The sequence below is a fragment of the Dermacentor andersoni genome, chromosome 4, assembly GCF_023375885.2.
Source record: "Dermacentor andersoni chromosome 4, qqDerAnde1_hic_scaffold, whole genome shotgun sequence".
NCBI classification, from domain to species: domain Eukaryota; kingdom Metazoa; phylum Arthropoda; class Arachnida; order Ixodida; family Ixodidae; genus Dermacentor; species Dermacentor andersoni.
The window spans coordinates 127916453-127938493 of NC_092817.1; the positions used below are offsets into that span (position 1 = coordinate 127916453).

Here is a 22041-nt window from a genome sequence, read left to right on the forward strand (position 1 = left end):
AGTCAGTCAGTCAGTCAGTCAGTCAGTCAGTCAGTCAGTCAGTCAGTCAGTCAGTCAGTCAGTCAGTCAGTCAGTCAGTCAGTCAGTCAGTCAGTCAGTCAGTCAGTCAGTCAGTCAGTCAGTCAGTCAGTCAGTCAGTCAGTCAGTCAGTCAGTCAGTCAGTCAGTCAGTCAGTCAGTCAGTCAGTCAGTCAGTCAGTCAGTCAGTCAGTCAGTCAGTCAGTCAGTCAGTCAGTCAGTCAGTCAGTCAGTCAGTCAGTCAGTCAGTCAGTCAGTCAGTCAGTCAGTCAGTCAGTCAGTCAGTCAGTCAGTCAGTCAGTCAGTCAGTCAGTCAGTCAGTCAGTCAGTCAGTCAGTCAGTCAGTCAGTCAGTCAGTCAGTCAGTCAGTCAGTCAGTCAGTCAGTCAGTCAGTCAGTCAGTCAGTCAGTCAGTCAGTCAGTCAGTCAGTCAGTCAGTCAGTCAGTCAGTCAGTCAGTCAGTCAGTCAGTCAGTCAGTCAGTCAGTCAGTCAGTCAGTCAGTCAGTCAGTCAGTCAGTCAGTCAGTCAGTCAGTCAGTCAGTCAGTCAGTCAGTCAGTCAGTCAGTCAGTCAGTCAGTCAGTCAGTCAGTCAGTCAGTCAGTCAGTCAGTCAGTCAGTCAGTCAGTCAGTCAGTCAGTCAGTCAGTCAGTCAGTCAGTCAGTCAGTCAGTCAGTCAGTCAGTCAGTCAGTCAGTCAGTCAGTCAGTCAGTCAGTCAGTCAGTCAGTCAGTCAGTCAGTCAGTCAGTCAGTCAGTCAGTCAGTCAGTCAGTCAGTCAGTCAGTCAGTCAGTCAGTCAGTCAGTCAGTCAGTCAGTCAGTCAGTCAGTCAGTCAGTCAGTCAGTCAGTCAGTCAGTCAGTCAGTCAGTCAGTCAGTCAGTCAGTCAGTCAGTCAGTCAGTCAGTCAGTCAGTCAGTCAGTCAGTCAGTCAGTCAGTCAGTCAGTCAGTCAGTCAGTCAGTCAGTCAGTCAGTCAGTCAGTCAGTCAGTCAGTCAGTCAGTCAGTCAGTCAGTCAGTCAGTCAGTCAGTCAGTCAGTCAGTCAGTCAGTCAGTCAGTCAGTCAGTCAGTCAGTCAGTCAGTCAGTCAGTCAGTCAGTCAGTCAGTCAGTCAGTCAGTCAGTCAGTCAGTCAGTCAGTCAGTCAGTCAGTCAGTCAGTCAGTCAGTCAGTCAGTCAGTCAGTCAGTCAGTCAGTCAGTCAGTCAGTCAGTCAGTCAGTCAGTCAGTCAGTCAGTCAGTCAGTCAGTCAGTCAGTCAGTCAGTCAGTCAGTCAGTCAGTCAGTCAGTCAGTCAGTCAGTCAGTCAGTCAGTCAGTCAGTCAGTCAGTCAGTCAGTCAGTCAGTCAGTCAGTCAGTCAGTCAGTCAGTCAGTCAGTCAGTCAGTCAGTCAGTCAGTCAGTCAGTCAGTCAGTCAGTCAGTCAGTCAGTCAGTCAGTCAGTCAGTCAGTCAGTCAGTCAGTCAGTCAGTCAGTCAGTCAGTCAGTCAGTCAGTCAGTCAGTCAGTCAGTCAGTCAGTCAGTCAGTCAGTCAGTCAGTCAGTCAGTCAGTCAGTCAGTCAGTCAGTCAGTCAGTCAGTCAGTCAGTCAGTCAGTCAGTCAGTCAGTCAGTCAGTCAGTCAGTCAGTCAGTCAGTCAGTCAGTCAGTCAGTCAGTCAGTCAGTCAGTCAGTCAGTCAGTCAGTCAGTCAGTCAGTCAGTCAGTCAGTCAGTCAGTCAGTCAGTCAGTCAGTCAGTCAGTCAGTCAGTCAGTCAGTCAGTCAGTCAGTCAGTCAGTCAGTCAGTCAGTCAGTCAGTCAGTCAGTCAGTCAGTCAGTCAGTCAGTCAGTCAGTCAGTCAGTCAGTCAGTCAGTCAGTCAGTCAGTCAGTCAGTCAGTCAGTCAGTCAGTCAGTCAGTCAGTCAGTCAGTCAGTCAGTCAGTCAGTCAGTCAGTCAGTCAGTCAGTCAGTCAGTCAGTCAGTCAGTCAGTCAGTCAGTCAGTCAGTCAGTCAGTCAGTCAGTCAGTCAGTCAGTCAGTCAGTCAGTCAGTCAGTCAGTCAGTCAGTCAGTCAGTCAGTCAGTCAGTCAGTCAGTCAGTCAGTCAGTCAGTCAGTCAGTCAGTCAGTCAGTCAGTCAGTCAGTCAGTCAGTCAGTCAGTCAGTCAGTCAGTCAGTCAGTCAGTCAGTCAGTCAGTCAGTCAGTCAGTCAGTCAGTCAGTCAGTCAGTCAGTCAGTCAGTCAGTCAGTCAGTCAGTCAGTCAGTCAGTCAGTCAGTCAGTCAGTCAGTCAGTCAGTCAGTCAGTCAGTCAGTCAGTCAGTCAGTCAGTCAGTCAGTCAGTCAGTCAGTCAGTCAGTCAGTCAGTCAGTCAGTCAGTCAGTCAGTCAGTCAGTCAGTCAGTCAGTCAGTCAGTCAGTCAGTCAGTCAGTCAGTCAGTCAGTCAGTCAGTCAGTCAGTCAGTCAGTCAGTCAGTCAGTCAGTCAGTCAGTCAGTCAGTCAGTCAGTCAGTCAGTCAGTCAGTCAGTCAGTCAGTCAGTCAGTCAGTCAGTCAGTCAGTCAGTCAGTCAGTCAGTCAGTCAGTCAGTCAGTCAGTCAGTCAGTCAGTCAGTCAGTCAGTCAGTCAGTCAGTCAGTCAGTCAGTCAGTCAGTCAGTCAGTCAGTCAGTCAGTCAGTCAGTCAGTCAGTCAGTCAGTCAGTCAGTCAGTCAGTCAGTCAGTCAGTCAGTCAGTCAGTCAGTCAGTCAGTCAGTCAGTCAGTCAGTCAGTCAGTCAGTCAGTCAGTCAGTCAGTCAGTCAGTCAGTCAGTCAGTCAGTCAGTCAGTCAGTCAGTCAGTCAGTCAGTCAGTCAGTCAGTCAGTCAGTCAGTCAGTCAGTCAGTCAGTCAGTCAGTCAGTCAGTCAGTCAGTCAGTCAGTCAGTCAGTCAGTCAGTCAGTCAGTCAGTCAGTCAGTCAGTCAGTCAGTCAGTCAGTCAGTCAGTCAGTCAGTCAGTCAGTCAGTCAGTCAGTCAGTCAGTCAGTCAGTCAGTCAGTCAGTCAGTCAGTCAGTCAGTCAGTCAGTCAGTCAGTCAGTCAGTCAGTCAGTCAGTCAGTCAGTCAGTCAGTCAGTCAGTCAGTCAGTCAGTCAGTCAGTCAGTCAGTCAGTCAGTCAGTCAGTCAGTCAGTCAGTCAGTCAGTCAGTCAGTCAGTCAGTCAGTCAGTCAGTCAGTCAGTCAGTCAGTCAGTCAGTCAGTCAGTCAGTCAGTCAGTCAGTCAGTCAGTCAGTCAGTCAGTCAGTCAGTCAGTCAGTCAGTCAGTCAGTCAGTCAGTCAGTCAGTCAGTCAGTCAGTCAGTCAGTCAGTCAGTCAGTCAGTCAGTCAGTCAGTCAGTCAGTCAGTCAGTCAGTCAGTCAGTCAGTCAGTCAGTCAGTCAGTCAGTCAGTCAGTCAGTCAGTCAGTCAGTCAGTCAGTCAGTCAGTCAGTCAGTCAGTCAGTCAGTCAGTCAGTCAGTCAGTCAGTCAGTCAGTCAGTCAGTCAGTCAGTCAGTCAGTCAGTCAGTCAGTCAGTCAGTCAGTCAGTCAGTCAGTCAGTCAGTCAGTCAGTCAGTCAGTCAGTCAGTCAGTCAGTCAGTCAGTCAGTCAGTCAGTCAGTCAGTCAGTCAGTCAGTCAGTCAGTCAGTCAGTCAGTCAGTCAGTCAGTCAGTCAGTCAGTCAGTCAGTCAGTCAGTCAGTCAGTCAGTCAGTCAGTCAGTCAGTCAGTCAGTCAGTCAGTCAGTCAGTCAGTCAGTCAGTCAGTCAGTCAGTCAGTCAGTCAGTCAGTCAGTCAGTCAGTCAGTCAGTCAGTCAGTCAGTCAGTCAGTCAGTCAGTCAGTCAGTCAGTCAGTCAGTCAGTCAGTCAGTCAGTCAGTCAGTCAGTCAGTCAGTCAGTCAGTCAGTCAGTCAGTCAGTCAGTCAGTCAGTCAGTCAGTCAGTCAGTCAGTCAGTCAGTCAGTCAGTCAGTCAGTCAGTCAGTCAGTCAGTCAGTCAGTCAGTCAGTCAGTCAGTCAGTCAGTCAGTCAGTCAGTCAGTCAGTCAGTCAGTCAGTCAGTCAGTCAGTCAGTCAGTCAGTCAGTCAGTCAGTCAGTCAGTCAGTCAGTCAGTCAGTCAGTCAGTCAGTCAGTCAGTCAGTCAGTCAGTCAGTCAGTCAGTCAGTCAGTCAGTCAGTCAGTCAGTCAGTCAGTCAGTCAGTCAGTCAGTCAGTCAGTCAGTCAGTCAGTCAGTCAGTCAGTCAGTCAGTCAGTCAGTCAGTCAGTCAGTCAGTCAGTCAGTCAGTCAGTCAGTCAGTCAGTCAGTCAGTCAGTCAGTCAGTCAGTCAGTCAGTCAGTCAGTCAGTCAGTCAGTCAGTCAGTCAGTCAGTCAGTCAGTCAGTCAGTCAGTCAGTCAGTCAGTCAGTCAGTCAGTCAGTCAGTCAGTCAGTCAGTCAGTCAGTCAGTCAGTCAGTCAGTCAGTCAGTCAGTCAGTCAGTCAGTCAGTCAGTCAGTCAGTCAGTCAGTCAGTCAGTCAGTCAGTCAGTCAGTCAGTCAGTCAGTCAGTCAGTCAGTCAGTCAGTCAGTCAGTCAGTCAGTCAGTCAGTCAGTCAGTCAGTCAGTCAGTCAGTCAGTCAGTCAGTCAGTCAGTCAGTCAGTCAGTCAGTCAGTCAGTCAGTCAGTCAGTCAGTCAGTCAGTCAGTCAGTCAGTCAGTCAGTCAGTCAGTCAGTCAGTCAGTCAGTCAGTCAGTCAGTCAGTCAGTCAGTCAGTCAGTCAGTCAGTCAGTCAGTCAGTCAGTCAGTCAGTCAGTCAGTCAGTCAGTCAGTCAGTCAGTCAGTCAGTCAGTCAGTCAGTCAGTCAGTCAGTCAGTCAGTCAGTCAGTCAGTCAGTCAGTCAGTCAGTCAGTCAGTCAGTCAGTCAGTCAGTCAGTCAGTCAGTCAGTCAGTCAGTCAGTCAGTCAGTCAGTCAGTCAGTCAGTCAGTCAGTCAGTCAGTCAGTCAGTCAGTCAGTCAGTCAGTCAGTCAGTCAGTCAGTCAGTCAGTCAGTCAGTCAGTCAGTCAGTCAGTCAGTCAGTCAGTCAGTCAGTCAGTCAGTCAGTCAGTCAGTCAGTCAGTCAGTCAGTCAGTCAGTCAGTCAGTCAGTCAGTCAGTCAGTCAGTCAGTCAGTCAGTCAGTCAGTCAGTCAGTCAGTCAGTCAGTCAGTCAGTCAGTCAGTCAGTCAGTCAGTCAGTCAGTCAGTCAGTCAGTCAGTCAGTCAGTCAGTCAGTCAGTCAGTCAGTCAGTCAGTCAGTCAGTCAGTCAGTCAGTCAGTCAGTCAGTCAGTCAGTCAGTCAGTCAGTCAGTCAGTCAGTCAGTCAGTCAGTCAGTCAGTCAGTCAGTCAGTCAGTCAGTCAGTCAGTCAGTCAGTCAGTCAGTCAGTCAGTCAGTCAGTCAGTCAGTCAGTCAGTCAGTCAGTCAGTCAGTCAGTCAGTCAGTCAGTCAGTCAGTCAGTCAGTCAGTCAGTCAGTCAGTCAGTCAGTCAGTCAGTCAGTCAGTCAGTCAGTCAGTCAGTCAGTCAGTCAGTCAGTCAGTCAGACAGACAGACAGACAGACAGACAGACAGACAGACAGACAGACAGACAGACAGACAGACAGACAGACAGACAGACAGACAGACAGACAGACAGACAGAGGGACTAACTAACTAACTAACTAACTAACTAACTAACTAACTAACTAACTAACTAACTAACTAACTAACTAACTAACTAACTAACTGCTAACTAAACTGCTAACTAACTAACGAACGAACGAACACGTAAATACAAAAATGCATAAATATATGTGTACAATCGAATAAAATAAAACAACAAAATATACGAGCGGGAGATGGCGGCCCGGTAAAAGCATCTACAACTTTGTAACCGCATTCCTTTGAATATGCGGCCGCATTTACTGCTGACGTTGTGAATGCTTATGTTCTGCCGTTTCATACCGTTTGTACTGAAAGAAATTGCGTACGTAGTTGCGGTTAACAGTGTTGTAATGATTAATCTTGTTAAAAGTCTTTGAATGAATGCGATGGTAAATATTTATTCCGTCGTAGTTGTAACTTATTTTGAGTTGCTTACAAATTTACGGTCCGTTTAGGGTACCACTATACTGAGCGACCATCTTTAAAGGGCAACTCTACCGATGTTTTTACCATGTCAAAATAATGGAATATTTAGGTTCCCGAGACCCTCCTGTCACGGGTCTGATAGTAGAATTGTTCCGGATATTCCAAAAGAATTTTAAATAAGTAAGAAAGCGCAAAAACGAAACCAAAACTTGACGGAACAGCCGAGAAAACCTCTTCCTGTGACCTCACGAGTGTCCCCAGCGGGGAAGACGCGCAAGGCATGCCGGTCTCGCCTGCTGGGTGAACGAAACCAGCGAACAGCAGACGCTCAGCTAATTCGTGACCGCGCCGGACCTTCGGGTGACAATGTCAGCTGCACCAGCTCTTCGAATCTGTCAAATGTTGAGTTATGACTCTGACGAATTCAATAGCCACGAATCGCCGTTCGCATTCGGCCCGCCGCCACGAGAGCCAGCGCCTATGCTCTACATATCGTGCTGCAACATGAAGACCAAGGGTAGCCATAACCGCTGATTTTATACGTGCTGCTTGCTATTTTACGTGTTTTAACCCTTCTTAGGGAAGTGTTTGGCATGCTTGCTGTAAGTTGTGGCGTACGACTTCCCGCATTTGTATTTCCCAAGAACGCCGCTGACAGTTCGGAGCACCGACCAGTGCATTTGTTTACATCAGCAGGTACAGCGACCACTCGTCGTTCGCTTGAGATATAATGCTAGCCGCTCATTGGTGACATCAACATATCAAAACAAGGTAATTTTGTACATGTAAGCATCGTTACATCACTCTGAATTGTGCTGATATGAGCGACCACACACCTTCGAAAACAGCGAGCGGTATACCCTAGTACGGGAACGTTGTTATGCTGGCTACTCATCATTCTTCATATTCTCTTCATGTAGATTATACGTTCCGTAAAGTAGACACAGATGAGGACTTTGCGTGCATGACCGTTCATTTCGAGAAAGCGTAGTTTTCTTGCGGGAACGCCGATGCCATATTGACACCGTTGGCAGCTGAAGGAAGTGGTTGTTTACGCTGGTGTGTCGAAGTAGCCTAGCTACGCTTGTTGCCCACCTGGGATACGAGGCAAGCAGTGCACGTAGGAAGCTAAATAATGAGTCTGCATGACAATACGTAAAAACACACTCATGTTCGTAGTCTCATTTAATTTAGGGAAGTGCCGGCGAGTGCGGCTGCAGCTTTCCGTCGAAAACGACAACGTACCGAAGTCGATACTGCTCCGTGTCGTCGCTTCTCGCTTTTTGTGTGTGCTCTGTACGAAATGAGGAATGGTTTATTGGAAATCCGTATGGCCAAAACTGAACTGCAGAAGCAATTTGCTTCATCCTAATGGCGTAATTAGCTTCAAGTCAGCCGCTCACGTCCGCCAGCAGTAGACGCACGAACTCCGCGACTGTGGCATCTAGGATTAACCTAGGCTGAACGCGATCGGCATCGGCTCGAACTGTGTGTGCGGATAGCGAGGGCTGCAGTTCATGCAGCCAGCAACGCAGGAACACCACATGCAGCCCATCCCTTGAACGTCTATAGGGAACGCAACTTCTCGCGACAGGAACTTCTGACGCCATGCACTAGCTCACGATCGTCGACTCCTCGACGCTCTCGTCACTGTCGTCTGCATGATCCCGGCATCCTCTGCATGGAACACTCCTGACGTGATACACAATGTAGCCTGTAACTGAGGAAGAGGTAAGGTGGGGGTGTTCGAGACAACTAATCAAATTTATTTGTAAAAAATCTCTGCAACTCTCGAACCTGCTTTTCTGAGGACATGACGGAAGTGTTCAGAGGAACGTACCTAGTGAATTTCATCGACATCCGTTGTCATAAAAAAATCGCCGGAGTTTGCCCAAGTCTCACGGAATATCTAAATATCGCCTGCTGAAGATTACATAATTCTAGTCCTTGAGATGGAATATTCAAAGAGGCGGACGTTAATTGCCCAAGATATCGAAACACATACTCAACGCATCAACAGAACTTATTTAGTTACCACCTTAATTATTTGCTTTACGACACATACGGCAATTTTCTAATTGCAGCCGGTGAGTCTGCAAGGTGTATCCACTAGAAATGAATTTCCCGGATGACACCACTTCGCATATACGCACCATCGGACTCGCCGTAAAAATGTATCGTTGCTCCGATGCATTGAAGCAGAAAATTAACTAGAACACCCATGTGTTTCGCCCCACACTTCGGGAAATGTTAACGCGATAGTGATGTGATCCAGAAGATTTACTTCAAGTGTATACGCCTTGCACACTCACCGACTACGATTAGTAAATGGCAATGTGCGTGTGTGTCTGTGTGCGCGTGCGTGCGTGCGTACGAGTGTGTGTGTGTACGTGCATGCGTGCGTTTGTGTGTGTGCGTGCGTGCATGTATGCGTATGTGTGAGTGCATGCGTGTGTGTGGCGTGCGTGTGTATGTGTGCGCGCGTGTGCGTATGTGTGTGTGCGTGTGTGTGCATGTGAGTGCGTGTGTACGTGTGTGTGTGCGTATGCGTGCGTGCGTTTGCGCGTTTGTGCGTATGTGTGTGCGTGCGTGAGTGCGTTCGTATGTGTGTGCGTGTGTGTGTGCGTGCATGTGTGTGTACGTGTGAGTGCGTGCGTGTGTGCGTGTGTGCGTGTGCGTGCTTGCGCGTGCGTGCGCGTGTGTGTGTGCGTATGCGTGTTTTGTGTGCGTGTGGGCGCGTATGTGTGTGTGCCCGTGAGTGTATTTGTGTCTGTGCGTGTGTGTGCGTGAGTGCGTTTGTGTGCGTGTGTGTCCGTATCCGTGCGTGTGTGCGTGTATGCATGTGTGCGTACGTGTGTGCGCGCGTGTGTGCGTGTGAGACTCAGGATTCGTCGCCTTATATACGACATCTAAAATGTCCCGTTAACGTTTTCACAGCACCAACATATTACGGGGAAGCGTCAACTCGTCGTTGTTCTTGTTCATCACTCCACCTTTCTGGCACCAATTTCGAACTAACCTTCCGCATGTTCAAATGTTCAGAAATAATTTTGTTAACCGCTGTTTTGCACATGTTGAGGTCTTCGGCGATTAACCTGATGCTTAAACGCCGGTTCTGAGTCCAGGAGATGCTTTACTTTGGTCGCATTTTCTTCCACACCGCTCGTCTAAGGGCGTCCATATCGCTCCATGTCTTCGACGGTCTCACATCCGTTCTCGCACTCCCTGAACCACCAGAAAACCTGGGCCCTTAACAGGGCATCGTCTTTGTAAGCCTCCTCATCCAGGGCAAGCGTCTCGGAAGCGGTTTCGCCCAGGTGAAAGCAAAGTTTAATCGCGTACCGCTGCTCAGGCCAACACTCCTTGTTTGACGTTTTCTGCCGGGCCAGAAACTCGAAAACATCTTTCGCGCCACTTTCAGATACTCCCCGCGTCAGAGCTCGGACTGCCACCCGATGCGTCACTTATTTTTCTCCGTACCGCCAGCGCGCACCATATCCAGCCGTCAGCCGCCTGCACAGCCCGCGTCGTCATTCAAGATGTTCTGTATCCTATTGAGTTTCTTGTGCTACCGGCCTTTACGCATGATGTCCTTCTCGGTTGGGATTTTCTCTCTCGCCATCATGCAATTGTTGACTATATGCTCGTGCGGTGGTGGCGTTCTCTGCGATGAGTTCCGCTTCGATTGAACCTACGTTAGTAAAGTTGTTTGTCGCCGACGATACGAACATACCATCCGGTACTACAACCCTAGTCCCCGTGTCCTGCGCCGGTGTTGGTGATTCCATAGTTCTGTTTACAGCCTTCAAGGCAGTTCAACGCCGCAGAAATCTCGCGTTGCCATTTGCCGTTCTCGACCGGCCCAACGGCGCAACAACCTTCTTTGTTACGAATGTGTTGCCAGTTCCCTCAACCTTACTGCGTGGATAGTGTATAGGCACAATTCAGGCATTAGACGTATCCTCCATCTTTTGCCTTGACGACGCGGACAACTGGCAACTTAGTGTCCCGGTACCTTCTACTGGTACTCCTGGTCGCCCATCTTTAAGTATGTTTGGCTCCACTATCGACCACGAACTCGCAGAGGCACACCGTGAGAAACTTCTTGCACTTCTACACCAGTTTTGTGGCTTGTTTGATTTCCAGAAGGCGTCATTAGGCCGAACTCACACTGTCCTCCATCCGATTGACACCGGCTCCCAAGCGCCTCTGCGACAGCGCCCTTACCGCGTATTCCGTGGTGAGCGTCGTGTGATCTCCGAAGAAGTCGACGACATGCTTCTCAGCGCGGCACCATTCAACCGTCCTGCAGTCCGCGGTCGTCGCCTGTTGTTCTTGTCAAGAAAAAAGGCTGCTCCATCCGCCTATGCGTCGATCACCGCCGATTAAACAGTTACGTGCACAGATGGGTATCCTCTGCCACGCATCGATGAGCCCGCGCGGCAGAGAGACGGGCAAGCCCTGGAGGGCTTGCCCGTCTCTCTGAAGAACTTCTAACGTTCAATGCCCGGGTCACGCGCGCGTCCTCGATACGCTGACACCACGGTGAGGGCAATGGGGGCGCACACCGTGGTATTTGGGGACATTTTCCCTATAAAAATTTCTTAAATTTCGCCGCTGTGCACCAACGTAAGTCAATAGGCGATATTTTCGAAAATATAATTTCAACAAAGTTTTGACAGCAACATGGAAAGGGTACTTCTTTCTAATAACATGCGGATTTACGTCACTTAGTCGGCACTTGATGCCGAGTTATAGCAGTGTTTTGGTCCTGACGAAGTAGACAGTGCTATCCGACTAAGTGTCGTAAATTCGTCTGATACTATAGAAAAGAATACTGTCTCGACGGTGTAGTTGGAGGCTTTGCTACTTCAATAACAATTAAATAAAATATAAAATAAAAATTAAGACCGTTTCTAATGTTTCATGACGTTGCTAACTTTTGAAAAATACGTTTTTGAAAATGTTGTACATTCAGTTGCGCTAGTGTATTCCGGTGAAGTTAACAGACTGTTGAAGGGGCAATGTCCAAATTTTCCATCACATCAAGATGCGCCTTGAGTCTCCGTATAATGCTATCACAATAAAAAGCAATACTTGCAAAAATCCTGAGCAAGCACATGTTATGTTCGTAGATACTACATTAGCAGTAAGTGGCCCAAGTAAAACACAATAATTCTCCTGTCCAAGTCACAGTGACCAAATATTTGACAATAATGCTGTATGAAAGACGAATGACTTCTTGTTAACAAATCCTCTTTGCTCTGACGCAAAGAAAAGGCGAAAAACATTGTTTTCTGATCACCATTAAGGCCGCACGGCTGCGGGAAGGGTGCGATGAAAAACAAGACATTTTTCCGATTCGCCCGCTTTAGTCACCAGAGCTATGCAACCTACTTGAAGCTATGCTGAGTTCCAGGAGGCGTGGCACGTGGATGATTTTGCAATCTCTCTCATTGAACAGCTAAGTCGCTCGCTATATCACCAAAATATAATGCAAGAAGCTCTGGCAAACGGCTTAACTTATGAGTGCCATAATCGGATCTGCCGCGTACTTCCCGACTCGCCCTTGCACTCACAGACGCCAAGAGCCTGCCCAGCAGCAAACGCGTTATGACTTACCCGAACGGCTCCCTGGTCCTGGAGGCGGTGAGCCGTAAGGACGACGAGGGGCGCTATTCCTGCTCTGTCAGCAGCGAGCACGGCAGTGAAGCCCACAACTATCTCCACCTAAGGGTGCTGGGTGAGTGCTCTAGACTTTTGTTTTCATATTGCTCGCTCTTTCTTTCTTGCCATCATTACCGGCGGATATGGTATGGTCATCGGTCTAGTAGGGAAAAACATAAGTTGATCGGCTTTGGTGTGAAAGATGGTTTCGTGTATGGGGATGGTTATTTGTCCTCGTTGTCGTGCATTGGTGGGATAACACGGTTTTCTTTTCTTTACATTGTACAGGATTTTTGTAAAAATACCGCAATTCTACACTTTCAACTCTATCACTCTATGGGCGGACATTACCTGCTCGAACGCTCTAACAAAAGTACACTAATTATCTTCTTAACTAGTTGATTTAGGACACGTATTACAAGTTGCGAATTACAGACGGTGCGTTTGATAGGCGTATCCACTTTGGAACTAACTCTCAGTACGACACCAGTTTCGATATAGTCATTTCTAAAGTGGGCGACGAAATACGACGAGACGAATCAGAAAGTTCTTGCCTCTATTTTTTTAGCCAGATTACAGCTGTATATGCCAAGTCAGCATACCAATTCCCAGCGGTGGACCTTTCTTTTTTGGAACCGGCCTGGTCTTATCTGCCGGTAGCTCCACGGTACGGCACCTATAGTTGTTGAAGACGCTGGTTGTGCTTCACACGTCCACGGCGTGCGAGCAACGAAGCGTGGTTCGTTTTCTATGGAGCAAGTGACGAACGCCCATCGAAATCCGCAGGAAACTGCAGCCCACCTATGCGGAAAGATGTCTCGCTTTGAGAAGCGTGAGGTGGTGGTGAAGCACGTGAAGAGCACGTGAAGACTTGCATGACAATGAGCGTTCGGGGAGGCCGCATGCGTCGCTGACTGACATTTTCCGCATAGATGCAATGGCGAAAGCGGGTCGGCGTGTGCACCTCTAGGACATTTCCTAGGAGCGTGGCATTTCGTAGTTATACCAACAATGGGAATAACCCAGCTGTTCGAGACTTCCCATATCACCACGTCTACCCATTCCGAGCTCGCGGCTCTCCGCCACGCGCTTCATGTGATAAATGGGCAGTCTTCTGCGATTCGAGGCCGGCCTTGCAATGTGTACAGTCGTTTCTCCGACATGAAACTCACAATCAGCTCACGTGCGAAATCATGGAACTCATCCATCCCTTGAGAGAAAAAAGGTGATGGTATCACTTTTCAATGGTTGCGGTACCGTAGGAAATGATGACACAGATAAGGCAGCTCGGACATCAAACAAAGAAAACCGCTGCGTCTTCATTCCTATCTCAAGTACAGACGCTCCGAGACAACTTCGCATTCTAGCACGCACGCTCTCCTTAGCAGACTGGAATACCGCACATACAAGGCGCACAAGACTGCACAGACTAAACCCTTCACTGCAACTCAGACCTCCGGCTGGACTGCACCGACGCAAAGCGGCTCTCCTATGTCGGATGCGGCTGGTAGTTGCCCTCACGAAAGCTTATTCAGCACTAATTGGAATGGCTGACAGTCCTGCACGTGATGTTTGCGGATGCGAGGAGAACATTGACCACTTATTGTGCCACTGCCCTCAATTTGAAGTACAATGACAATCTACGTCCAACAAATTCAGAAAACTAGATGATCGTCCCCTGAGTGAACAGACAGTAGTAGAACACCGTCCCCACCGATCACCGTCTCAGATGGCAGTGAAGCACTTTTGTGCTTTCTGAGAACGTCGGGTTCGTACGAGCGGCTTTGACTCTAGTACCGTCCGTGCACTTCTCTATACTGCCTATCTCTCTCTGCCTTCTCTCACTTCCCCCTCTTCCTTCCCCCAGTCTAGGGCAGCCAACTGGACTCTTGACTGGTTAACATCTCTGTCTTCTTTATACCGCCCCCCATTTCTCTCTCTCTCTCTCTCTCTTGGCATTTTGTATGGGAGTATTGGCGACATCTTTCACGCGTCCTTAGGGTCCCGGAATGTTTTATGTCGGTGGGTGCCTAAGGGGTTGTGTGACTCGATGAAAGGCAAGCGAATGATTGCTTCAGTGAATCATCTGCAATGGTATGCCGAGGAGGGTGAACGTTTCCTGGACCGCATTCTTACTGGCCATGAAACGTGGATACTGCATTTAACGCCGGAATCGAAGCAGCGGAGCATGGTGTGGAAACATGTGGGTTCGCCTGTGACAAGAAAATTCTGTTGAGTGCTGGGTAAGCGATGTTAATGGTCTTCTGGGATCACCGAGGACCACTCCTGCTGGATTTCATGCCACAAGGTGCAACCATCAATGCCGACAATTATTGTTCAACACTGTCGCGCCTCCTGGCTGCAATCAGGCGAAAGCGCCTAGGGAATCTAGATGTTTCCTCTGCGACAATTCGAGGCCACATGTGGCAATCAAAACCGCCGACAAGCTCCGGTCATTTCACTGGGAGTGTCTGGACCACCCTCCGTACAGTACGGACTTCGCCCCTGGTGATTTTCACGTTTTCGGCGCGCTGAACAAGTTGCTCGCAGGACAGCGAGTCTCGTGCAACGATGAAGCCAAGACAGGAGTCCGGCGGTGGTTCCACAGTCAGCTGAGTGAATTCTACGACAGGAGCACCTCAAATTTAGCCTTGCGCTGGAACAAATGTCGGAACCGGTGTAAGGACAATGCAAAAAATAGTGTAAGATACGTAGAATAGTACCTATATTTGTAATTACTTGTATGTACCTTATTTTGGCTAATAAAAAATAGGGGCAAATACATTCTGATTTGCCCTCGTGCATGGCTCTCCAGATACGTCTTGATTAGTTAAAAGCCCTATTCATCTGAAAAGCTTGTTAGTTTTTTTATTGTGCATTTTCATTTTCTCGTGGAAGTAATGTCCACTTTTTCGAGTAATCTAGTTCAAAAATTGTACGTATATATGTAATTACTTGTATGTACCTTATTTTGGCAAATAAAAAATAGGAGCAAATACTTTCTGATCTGCCCTCGTACATGGCACTCGAGTTTCTTTTGTGCGTGAATGCATAAAACGGACTTTCCTAAAAAATTAAGGGGTGCATGAGAAAATTTTAACCCCGAGTTTGACGGGGATTATCTCGCAACCGTTGCCATACTCAGAATTCGTTCTAAGGTAATGTGTCTTGCAAGCTCACCGGCTACAACTCACAAAATTATCTACCGTAAAGTAATTAGTAAATAATTTGCAAACAGCACTGCAGTAGGTAAGGCGCACACACAAAGCGTGAACACGAGCGCAGACGATGAAGCGCTTCCATCAACAGGAGGAGGCAAACTGTGAGCAGAAACGTCAGTGCGCAAACAACTACGCGCGGTGCATTAAAGACGCGAAATTCACTAAGGAATCTCTAATAAATAAGTTTCTAAGAAATAAATCTAAGAAATCAAAAATATAAGTATTTGGGCGTCACAATTACTAACAACTTATCATGGAATTTACACATTGATAATATCTGTTCTTCAGCCTTGCGTAAATTACATTTTTTGCGGCATGAACATAGAAATTCCCCACCTAACGTAAAACTGCTTGCTTATTATTCATTAATTAGACCTAAACTTGAATATGGATGTGTTGTTTGGGACACGTTGACTAAACAAAATATTAAATGTCTCGAAAGGGTACAGAAGAAAGCCGTACGATTGATATATTCTAAATTCTCTCGCTATGATTCCCCCTCACAAATAATGCGTGATGATGGCATCGAAGTCCTTCAGCAGCGAAGGCAACACTTAAGAATTCGATTTCTTACCATGCTTATTAATGGAGACTTATCAATTAATCCTGCATCGTATCTGTCCAGTACAACGTCTAGGCTTACTCGACACCATCATCCGAATTCACTAACACCTTATTTTGCACAGACGGATGTATTCAAGTATTCTTTTTTTTCCCCGAACTATAACAGACTGGAATAACTCGTTGTTGCCTGTTTTAATTGATTGACTCATTGTATTACTGTTGTATCTTACCACCTTACTTGATTGAATAATGCATTGTAATATTGTTGTGTTTAACCACCCTGCTTGGACCTGTTCTAGGTCTGCAGTATGAAATAAATAAATAAAATAAAAAAAGTTGATAGAAGTGCTTCATTGTTTTCGCTCGTGTTCACGTTTTATTTGTGCGCCTTAATTTCTGCAGCGTTGTTTTCTAATTATTACATTCGAACTAGCCCTAATACAAGCCTTAATTAGTTAAAAGACCAAGTCTTTAAAAAGAAATTATTAGTTCTTTGATGGTGCATTTTCATTTCTCGTGGATGCCCCCCCCCCCCCCCCCCCCCCTTAACCGATCAACGTAAATTGAAGGCGTCAACACATTTAGCAGACGCAACTTTATCCGGTACAATACATTGTGCGAGCCAGCAGTATCATGACTTGAAAAAGAGGATCCGGTGCCTACTTTTGAGGATTTTGTCTCTCCTTCGTTCGCTTCACTACTCGATTACGTGAACCGTTCATAATTTTTAATGCGCATTGATGCCAGTTTCAGTCATTCAGCCGTGACGCTTACGGTTTTTTTCTTTTGTTAATAGCGGAACCTTCACGATTATACCGTAAGCAGGGGTATTTATGAAATTAAATATGCTGTTTATCTACAATTATGCCTTTTACACCGCGGGTAATGGGGCCCTAACCCATTTACAATAAAAAAGTAGGTGTAATAATTGAAACAAAAACGTGTTTTTTATCTGAATGCTTTACTGGCGGCTGTCGTGCTAAACGAAAACCAGATGTAGGAATTTTAAACGTAGAATATTTTCTCGCAAGGGATACTTTGCCTTAAAATGAATGTATTTGCGGCAGAGCACGCTTTACAAACACAAGAGCTTCTCCGTTGGGCGGGTGCTGGTTTAGATATGAACCACTCCCGCCTTCATCGAAATCTCTGAGAACCAGTTCAGTTAACGCCAAGAGATGATGTCGAAGCAATGAGAATGAAATGTAGTCCTTTAACAACACTTTCTTTATCTGTATCTGCAACTACCTGTACTTACAGTCTTGTCTGCACCTATGGCGGTCGTACGCAGTTCCACCGTCCATAACGCCCTTCTCGTTTCCCGAGAAGCCTCAGCTGGGCTCTCGAGCCAGCGTCACGTGCAGCGTGCCTGAGGGAGACCCGCCCATACGGCTGTCGTGGCTGCGAGATGGCATGCCTCTGGACTCCGCCTCTTCTTCCACCTCTGCGGTGGGCATCTCCTCGGGCCACGTGGACGACTTCATCTCGACGCTGGTGTTCAGGTCGCTGCGCGAGGAGCACACGGCTGTGTACACGTGCTTGGCTGCCAACGAGGCCGCCTTCATCAATTACTCGGCGCCGCTCGTCGTTTACGGTCAGTATTCACGTGCATTCGTTGACCGGGTGTTCTAGTACGGGAAAATGTAAACAGCAAAGCCAGCTCTATTAGGTTTTCATTTATTTACAGTGGCGTACCAGTGGATACTGGCGCCGTTTCTATAAAACACTGCACTAGAAGGAGAATGGGGGATGCGATTACTGTTTTTTTTTTTTACCATCACTCTTATTTTCCGTCTTTCTTATGCTTTCCCTTCCCCTTTACCGTTCTTCCTATATTTCGATTCGAAAGATGAGGTGCATTATATCGTAGCATTCGTGAGAAATCTGCCAATAGCCTCACGGCCCGGACAATAACTGCAGTTCATTGGACTCTTCTCGTGCAAGCATGTCAAAGCTAACGTTGCTTCTCGCATTGCGCAAAATTACAGCCAAAAAATAACGCAGCATATTTTCGTTAGATGAACGTTGCTTGATTCGCGCTACCATGTATCCTATTATTTATAATAGTCGTCTAAGGAGAGTACCTTACATAGGAAATAACCAGACTATTGCCTTATATTAGTCGAGGTTTTGTTCTTCATTGCTTCCCTGTGCTTTAGTCGCTTGTTCAGAGGGGCCGTCGGAAGTATCACCCGGCTTTCGCCAGGTGCGCTGCGGCATTTAGCGGCCCATAAGCTTCCGCTCTTTTCCTGGTTTGGCGCAATTCGTCAGGTGTACTCTGTGAAAGTGCCGCGATGATTGATTGATTGCTTTAAAAGTCACTTCATTGACTGATCGAAACACTGATTTATTTTTAAATTTATGGTTTACATTAGTTATTTACTTTATTGGGTTATACGTCCCACAGGGGCTATAAGAGTCACCATAACGAAAGGCTCCGACCTGGTTCTGGAACCACGAACATGGCACACGAGTGCGTTTGAAATCAGGCTCCGTCGACTAGTGGCCGCCACGACCGCAAACTCAATCCGCCACGTTGTGCTCAGCTGCACTACACCATAGTCACGGAGCCACTGCTTTCGGTATGTCTGCGTATGCGCGCTTTCCGATTTATTATGCCATTCCTACCTACCACCGTAGCCTGAAAGTCCGAGCGCAGGTGGGGAGGGAAATACTACGGCCCCCCAAAAAGCGTAAGTGTTTTGTGCTGCAGGCTCAAACGTGCAGCTCGACAAACAACGAAGCATAACCGATGTGGGTGACTTGGAGGCGACGCGAGCTATGTAACGGCTATGTAAAGGCTATGTATTGTGTGGCTACCGCGTACGCTTGGTTTTAGGCGTCGCTTGTTGTCTATACTATATGTGTTTTTCTTGCGAGAAGCCGCTGATAAGTAATGCGCAGAAATATGTGTTCACAGTGTACTACAGAACGAACAAAACGGCAGAAAATATTGCTCGCGCAGCTGTAGTAATGTCGACCCAGTATACGGGATCTGGCAATCTAGGCGACTTCACCACAAAACACGCAGGGTGACATCGCTAAGCCGGATAACCTAAATAATTAACGAGCTCCATTGCAAACATTTTTCATATTTAAGAGAATAATAAATTTTCTTGAGAACTTCAAGCATTCGTGCGACCTTATGTGTGCTGCGCTTTGATTCGCGTTATTGACGCAGCTCCACCGCGGTGGCGGCTGGAGCCCAAAGACACCACGGTGACGACAGGCGATCGCATAATCCTGGACTGCCAAGCTGACGGCACCCCGGAACCCAGAGTGCGCTGGAAAAAGTCGGCAGGTGTGTTGTTTCTTCTACATCATCATTATCAAAACATTATCAAAACAGAGGGGGCGTGATGCGCTAAAATTAACAGTAAAACACACCCATGAGTATTTTTGTTCCACCACATTTGAATCTGCTACAACTATAGTGAAAGCGGTCTGCCACTCGGTACAATATGTGCACCCGTGAGCGAAAGTGTACGGACCAGGGATTACGAGATAAAACTCATTTTGCCCTCTGTCTGTGAACGCAACTTCAAATTAAAGACTGCAGACAAAACTTGGCATTACGAAGTTTCTGGTACATTTGTCGGTTTCCGTTTATGATTGCTAATTAAAAGGAAATTTTGTTTTTTTGATGACCTTGTGGTCCGTATACTTTTGTTCAGAGGTATACATGTGTATACAATTGGAAAAAATCAAGGTAATAAAGATGACATTGAAATACGAAAACAAATGTCGATTAGAAATTTAGCGCCACCTCTGAAAACGTTCGTATATACTAGAAGGAAAAGAAAAAAAAATACGAACCAATCTTATTTATTTTATTTCAGTCGTTATAGGTAAAGTATAACATTACCTGTGAAATGTGGCATCTGAGCTGTTTGTTGTGCCATTACCATGAACGAATAACCTAAATTTTAATAGTAATTCCTTTGTGATTCGTTTTGTTGCTTCCAAGGCATTCCAAAGTAAGTCAACCGTCATCACGAAAGAGCATTAGTAGCGTAAGTCTGACGTGCTGTGTCTCCGACAAATTATTCGACGAGAGAACTGGCCACTTTTAAGGACGGTACCTGAAATTGTAAGAGAAAGTATCAGTTTTTTAATCAAGCATTCCCGACGTGACAGCACCTGTATAATAAAAAAAAAAACTCCCTACAGTGAAAAAAGTGAAAGAAGGAAAGAAAAAAAAAGCCCTTTCCGCACTTCATTTCAGGGTGAGCCGATAACTTTCTACTTGCAACTGAACTCCTGTAAGGGGTCCCTATATTTTAACGTTAAGCTTCTTTTTGTTTGGTTTGTCGCTAGCTTTAGTTTTGTCAACACTTGTAACAAAAATCAACTCCCTCGCAAGCACACATACCGATCAAAGCGCTGTCCTGAAAATTCTCTTACTAAGAAACGCGTACAACATGGTGACTAGCTTTGGCATCAAATTGAACTCGTTATTCTCATCGCAGGGCTGCAGGGTACCGAGTTTCGCACGGTCATCAGCAGCTCTCGCATGCAAGCGCTCGTGAATGGCTCGCTGGTCATACAAGAGGTGGAGACGTTGGACGCCGGCGGATACATGTGCGAGGCCACCAATGGCGTTGGGCTGCCATTGTACACCGTCGTCCAGGTCAACGTTCATTGTGAGTAAGGCACTCTGATGCTCGCTTCGCAGTTTCAGAGATGGCCATCGTGAACTGTAAGCAAGGGAAGACGGAAATCGGACGCAAGTTTAGGCGTGTAAACCTGCTTTGGTTCACCAATTCATAGCGGTATTAAGTTACTATATACAAAATAAGTTATCGATAAAAGAAAGGCACATGTGCTAAACTTTTCGCCTTTCTTCGTGCGACACCTATTCTGTAGCTGCTCAAAGTGGCATGCTTGAAGCCGCTTAACCGCGGATAAGTCGACGAGAGACTGGAATGCATCGTGACTTATTTCTGCTTCCCTTTCTTGAGGCTCCGTCGGGCGGCACTGCATTTACCAGATGAGATTTCTTCGAGCCAACTCTGGAAAATAGCGACTGTAAGGAACCGGAAAACCTAAACATTAACTTAAACGTTAAATGTTACTGCTAGAAAACAAAACAAGAAACCTGACAAGAACAATTTATCATGCTTTCAGTGACCGATAAGCTTTCATACTACTAATCATACTACTACATTTCATTCATACTAATCACACTTGATCTCGTATAATATTACCACACTTTGTTTCTCACAAACAATATTTTCTAAACAGGATGATTCTCCCTCGAATGATGAAAATAGAGGTGCGTAGCGGCATAGATATTTGTGTCCGTATTGTTATAGCGTTTCAAAACTGCACGCCTGGAGTTGCCGAAAGCAAAGTCCTCACGTTATGGGTTTTACAAGAACGGTAAATACTTGGATGAGTAAAAAATACCCTAATAGAACCTTGCACATACAATCTGCAAAAGCCCATAGCACACGATAGTGAGTGGCCAGTGAATGACAATGCTCTAACATAACTGTGAACGCCAGTAAGAAACGCGTTGTTACAAACATTAAATTTATGTAATATATAATTTCACAGGCTATGCGTTAAAAAAAGATGCGAAGGCGCGAAACAATTCGCCGATACTTACGCAGACATAAACCTAAAGATTATGTTAAACGGGTGTTCATTTCAGGCGTCACATTAATTTCCCTGAGGTACACTGTCGTCCTTTATGAAAGGGAACACGCCAGCGCGTGGCATGCGCTCTGCGGTGGCTGCCTACAGCACCATCAACCGACAGCTTAAGAAAGCATGTCCGCTTTTGGCGTCATCTGTTGGCAAACAAAATAACGAGTCATGGCCGGTGCACAAGCGCTGCTAGTTACGCTCCCTCTTCACTCGCGCAACGGGCGATGGCTGTAGCGTGTCGTCTACCGCCAACAAATCGAGCGTGGTGCACAAGCACGGTCGTTATCTTGTTTGCCAAGAGATGACGCCAAAAGCGGACGTACTTTCTTTAGCTGTAGGTTGATGGCACTGTAGATAGCCGCCGCAGAGCGCAGGCCACGCGCTCGCGTGTTCCCTTTCATAAAGGACGACAGTGTACATATGTGTGTGTGTGGGGGGCATCCGAATTCATTTAATCAAATAACGGACCAATCTGTGTATGTGAAGTTTCTGGTAGTAATGTCATTTGTGTTGCAATATTAAAGCAAATCTTGCAATGCATCTTCCCTCTACTTTGCGGGTGCTGCTTCGCGTAGTGTACAACAACTTCAACAACCGGGTATGTGCCACTGTGGCACAATGCGTATAGAAACCTTAGATATATTTAGATATGTCTCGTACTTCTCCGTGCATACGTCGCTCATCAACATTCTTCGCTCGACAAGCATCATACATCGCCTTCGTACCATTTACACAGACAGATAACAGCTACAGGCGACGAGGCTTTGCCGACGCCATGCGCTACCCGCCGATACTTCAGTAAATCTAACACGCTTGGCGTCGTTTAGATTTTATCAATGAGTGTCGATACTTTTTCATTAGAACTGCATTTTCACTG

At 47.0% G+C, this 22041-nt stretch overlaps 1 protein-coding gene across 1 annotated transcript in view; it reads left to right on the top strand.

Moving 5' to 3' along the window:
* LOC126537444 (cell adhesion molecule Dscam1-like) overlaps positions 1 to 22041 on the top strand; it is a 235629-nt gene that overhangs the window by 171443 nt on the left and 42145 nt on the right. Inside the window, exons 9-12 of the mRNA XM_055074253.2 lie at positions 11642 to 11803; positions 16804 to 17106; positions 18694 to 18813; positions 19982 to 20155. Coding sequence (XP_054930228.1) covers positions 11642 to 11803; positions 16804 to 17106; positions 18694 to 18813; positions 19982 to 20155 — 759 coding nt within the window. The remainder of the gene's footprint in view (positions 1 to 11641; positions 11804 to 16803; positions 17107 to 18693; positions 18814 to 19981; positions 20156 to 22041) is intronic.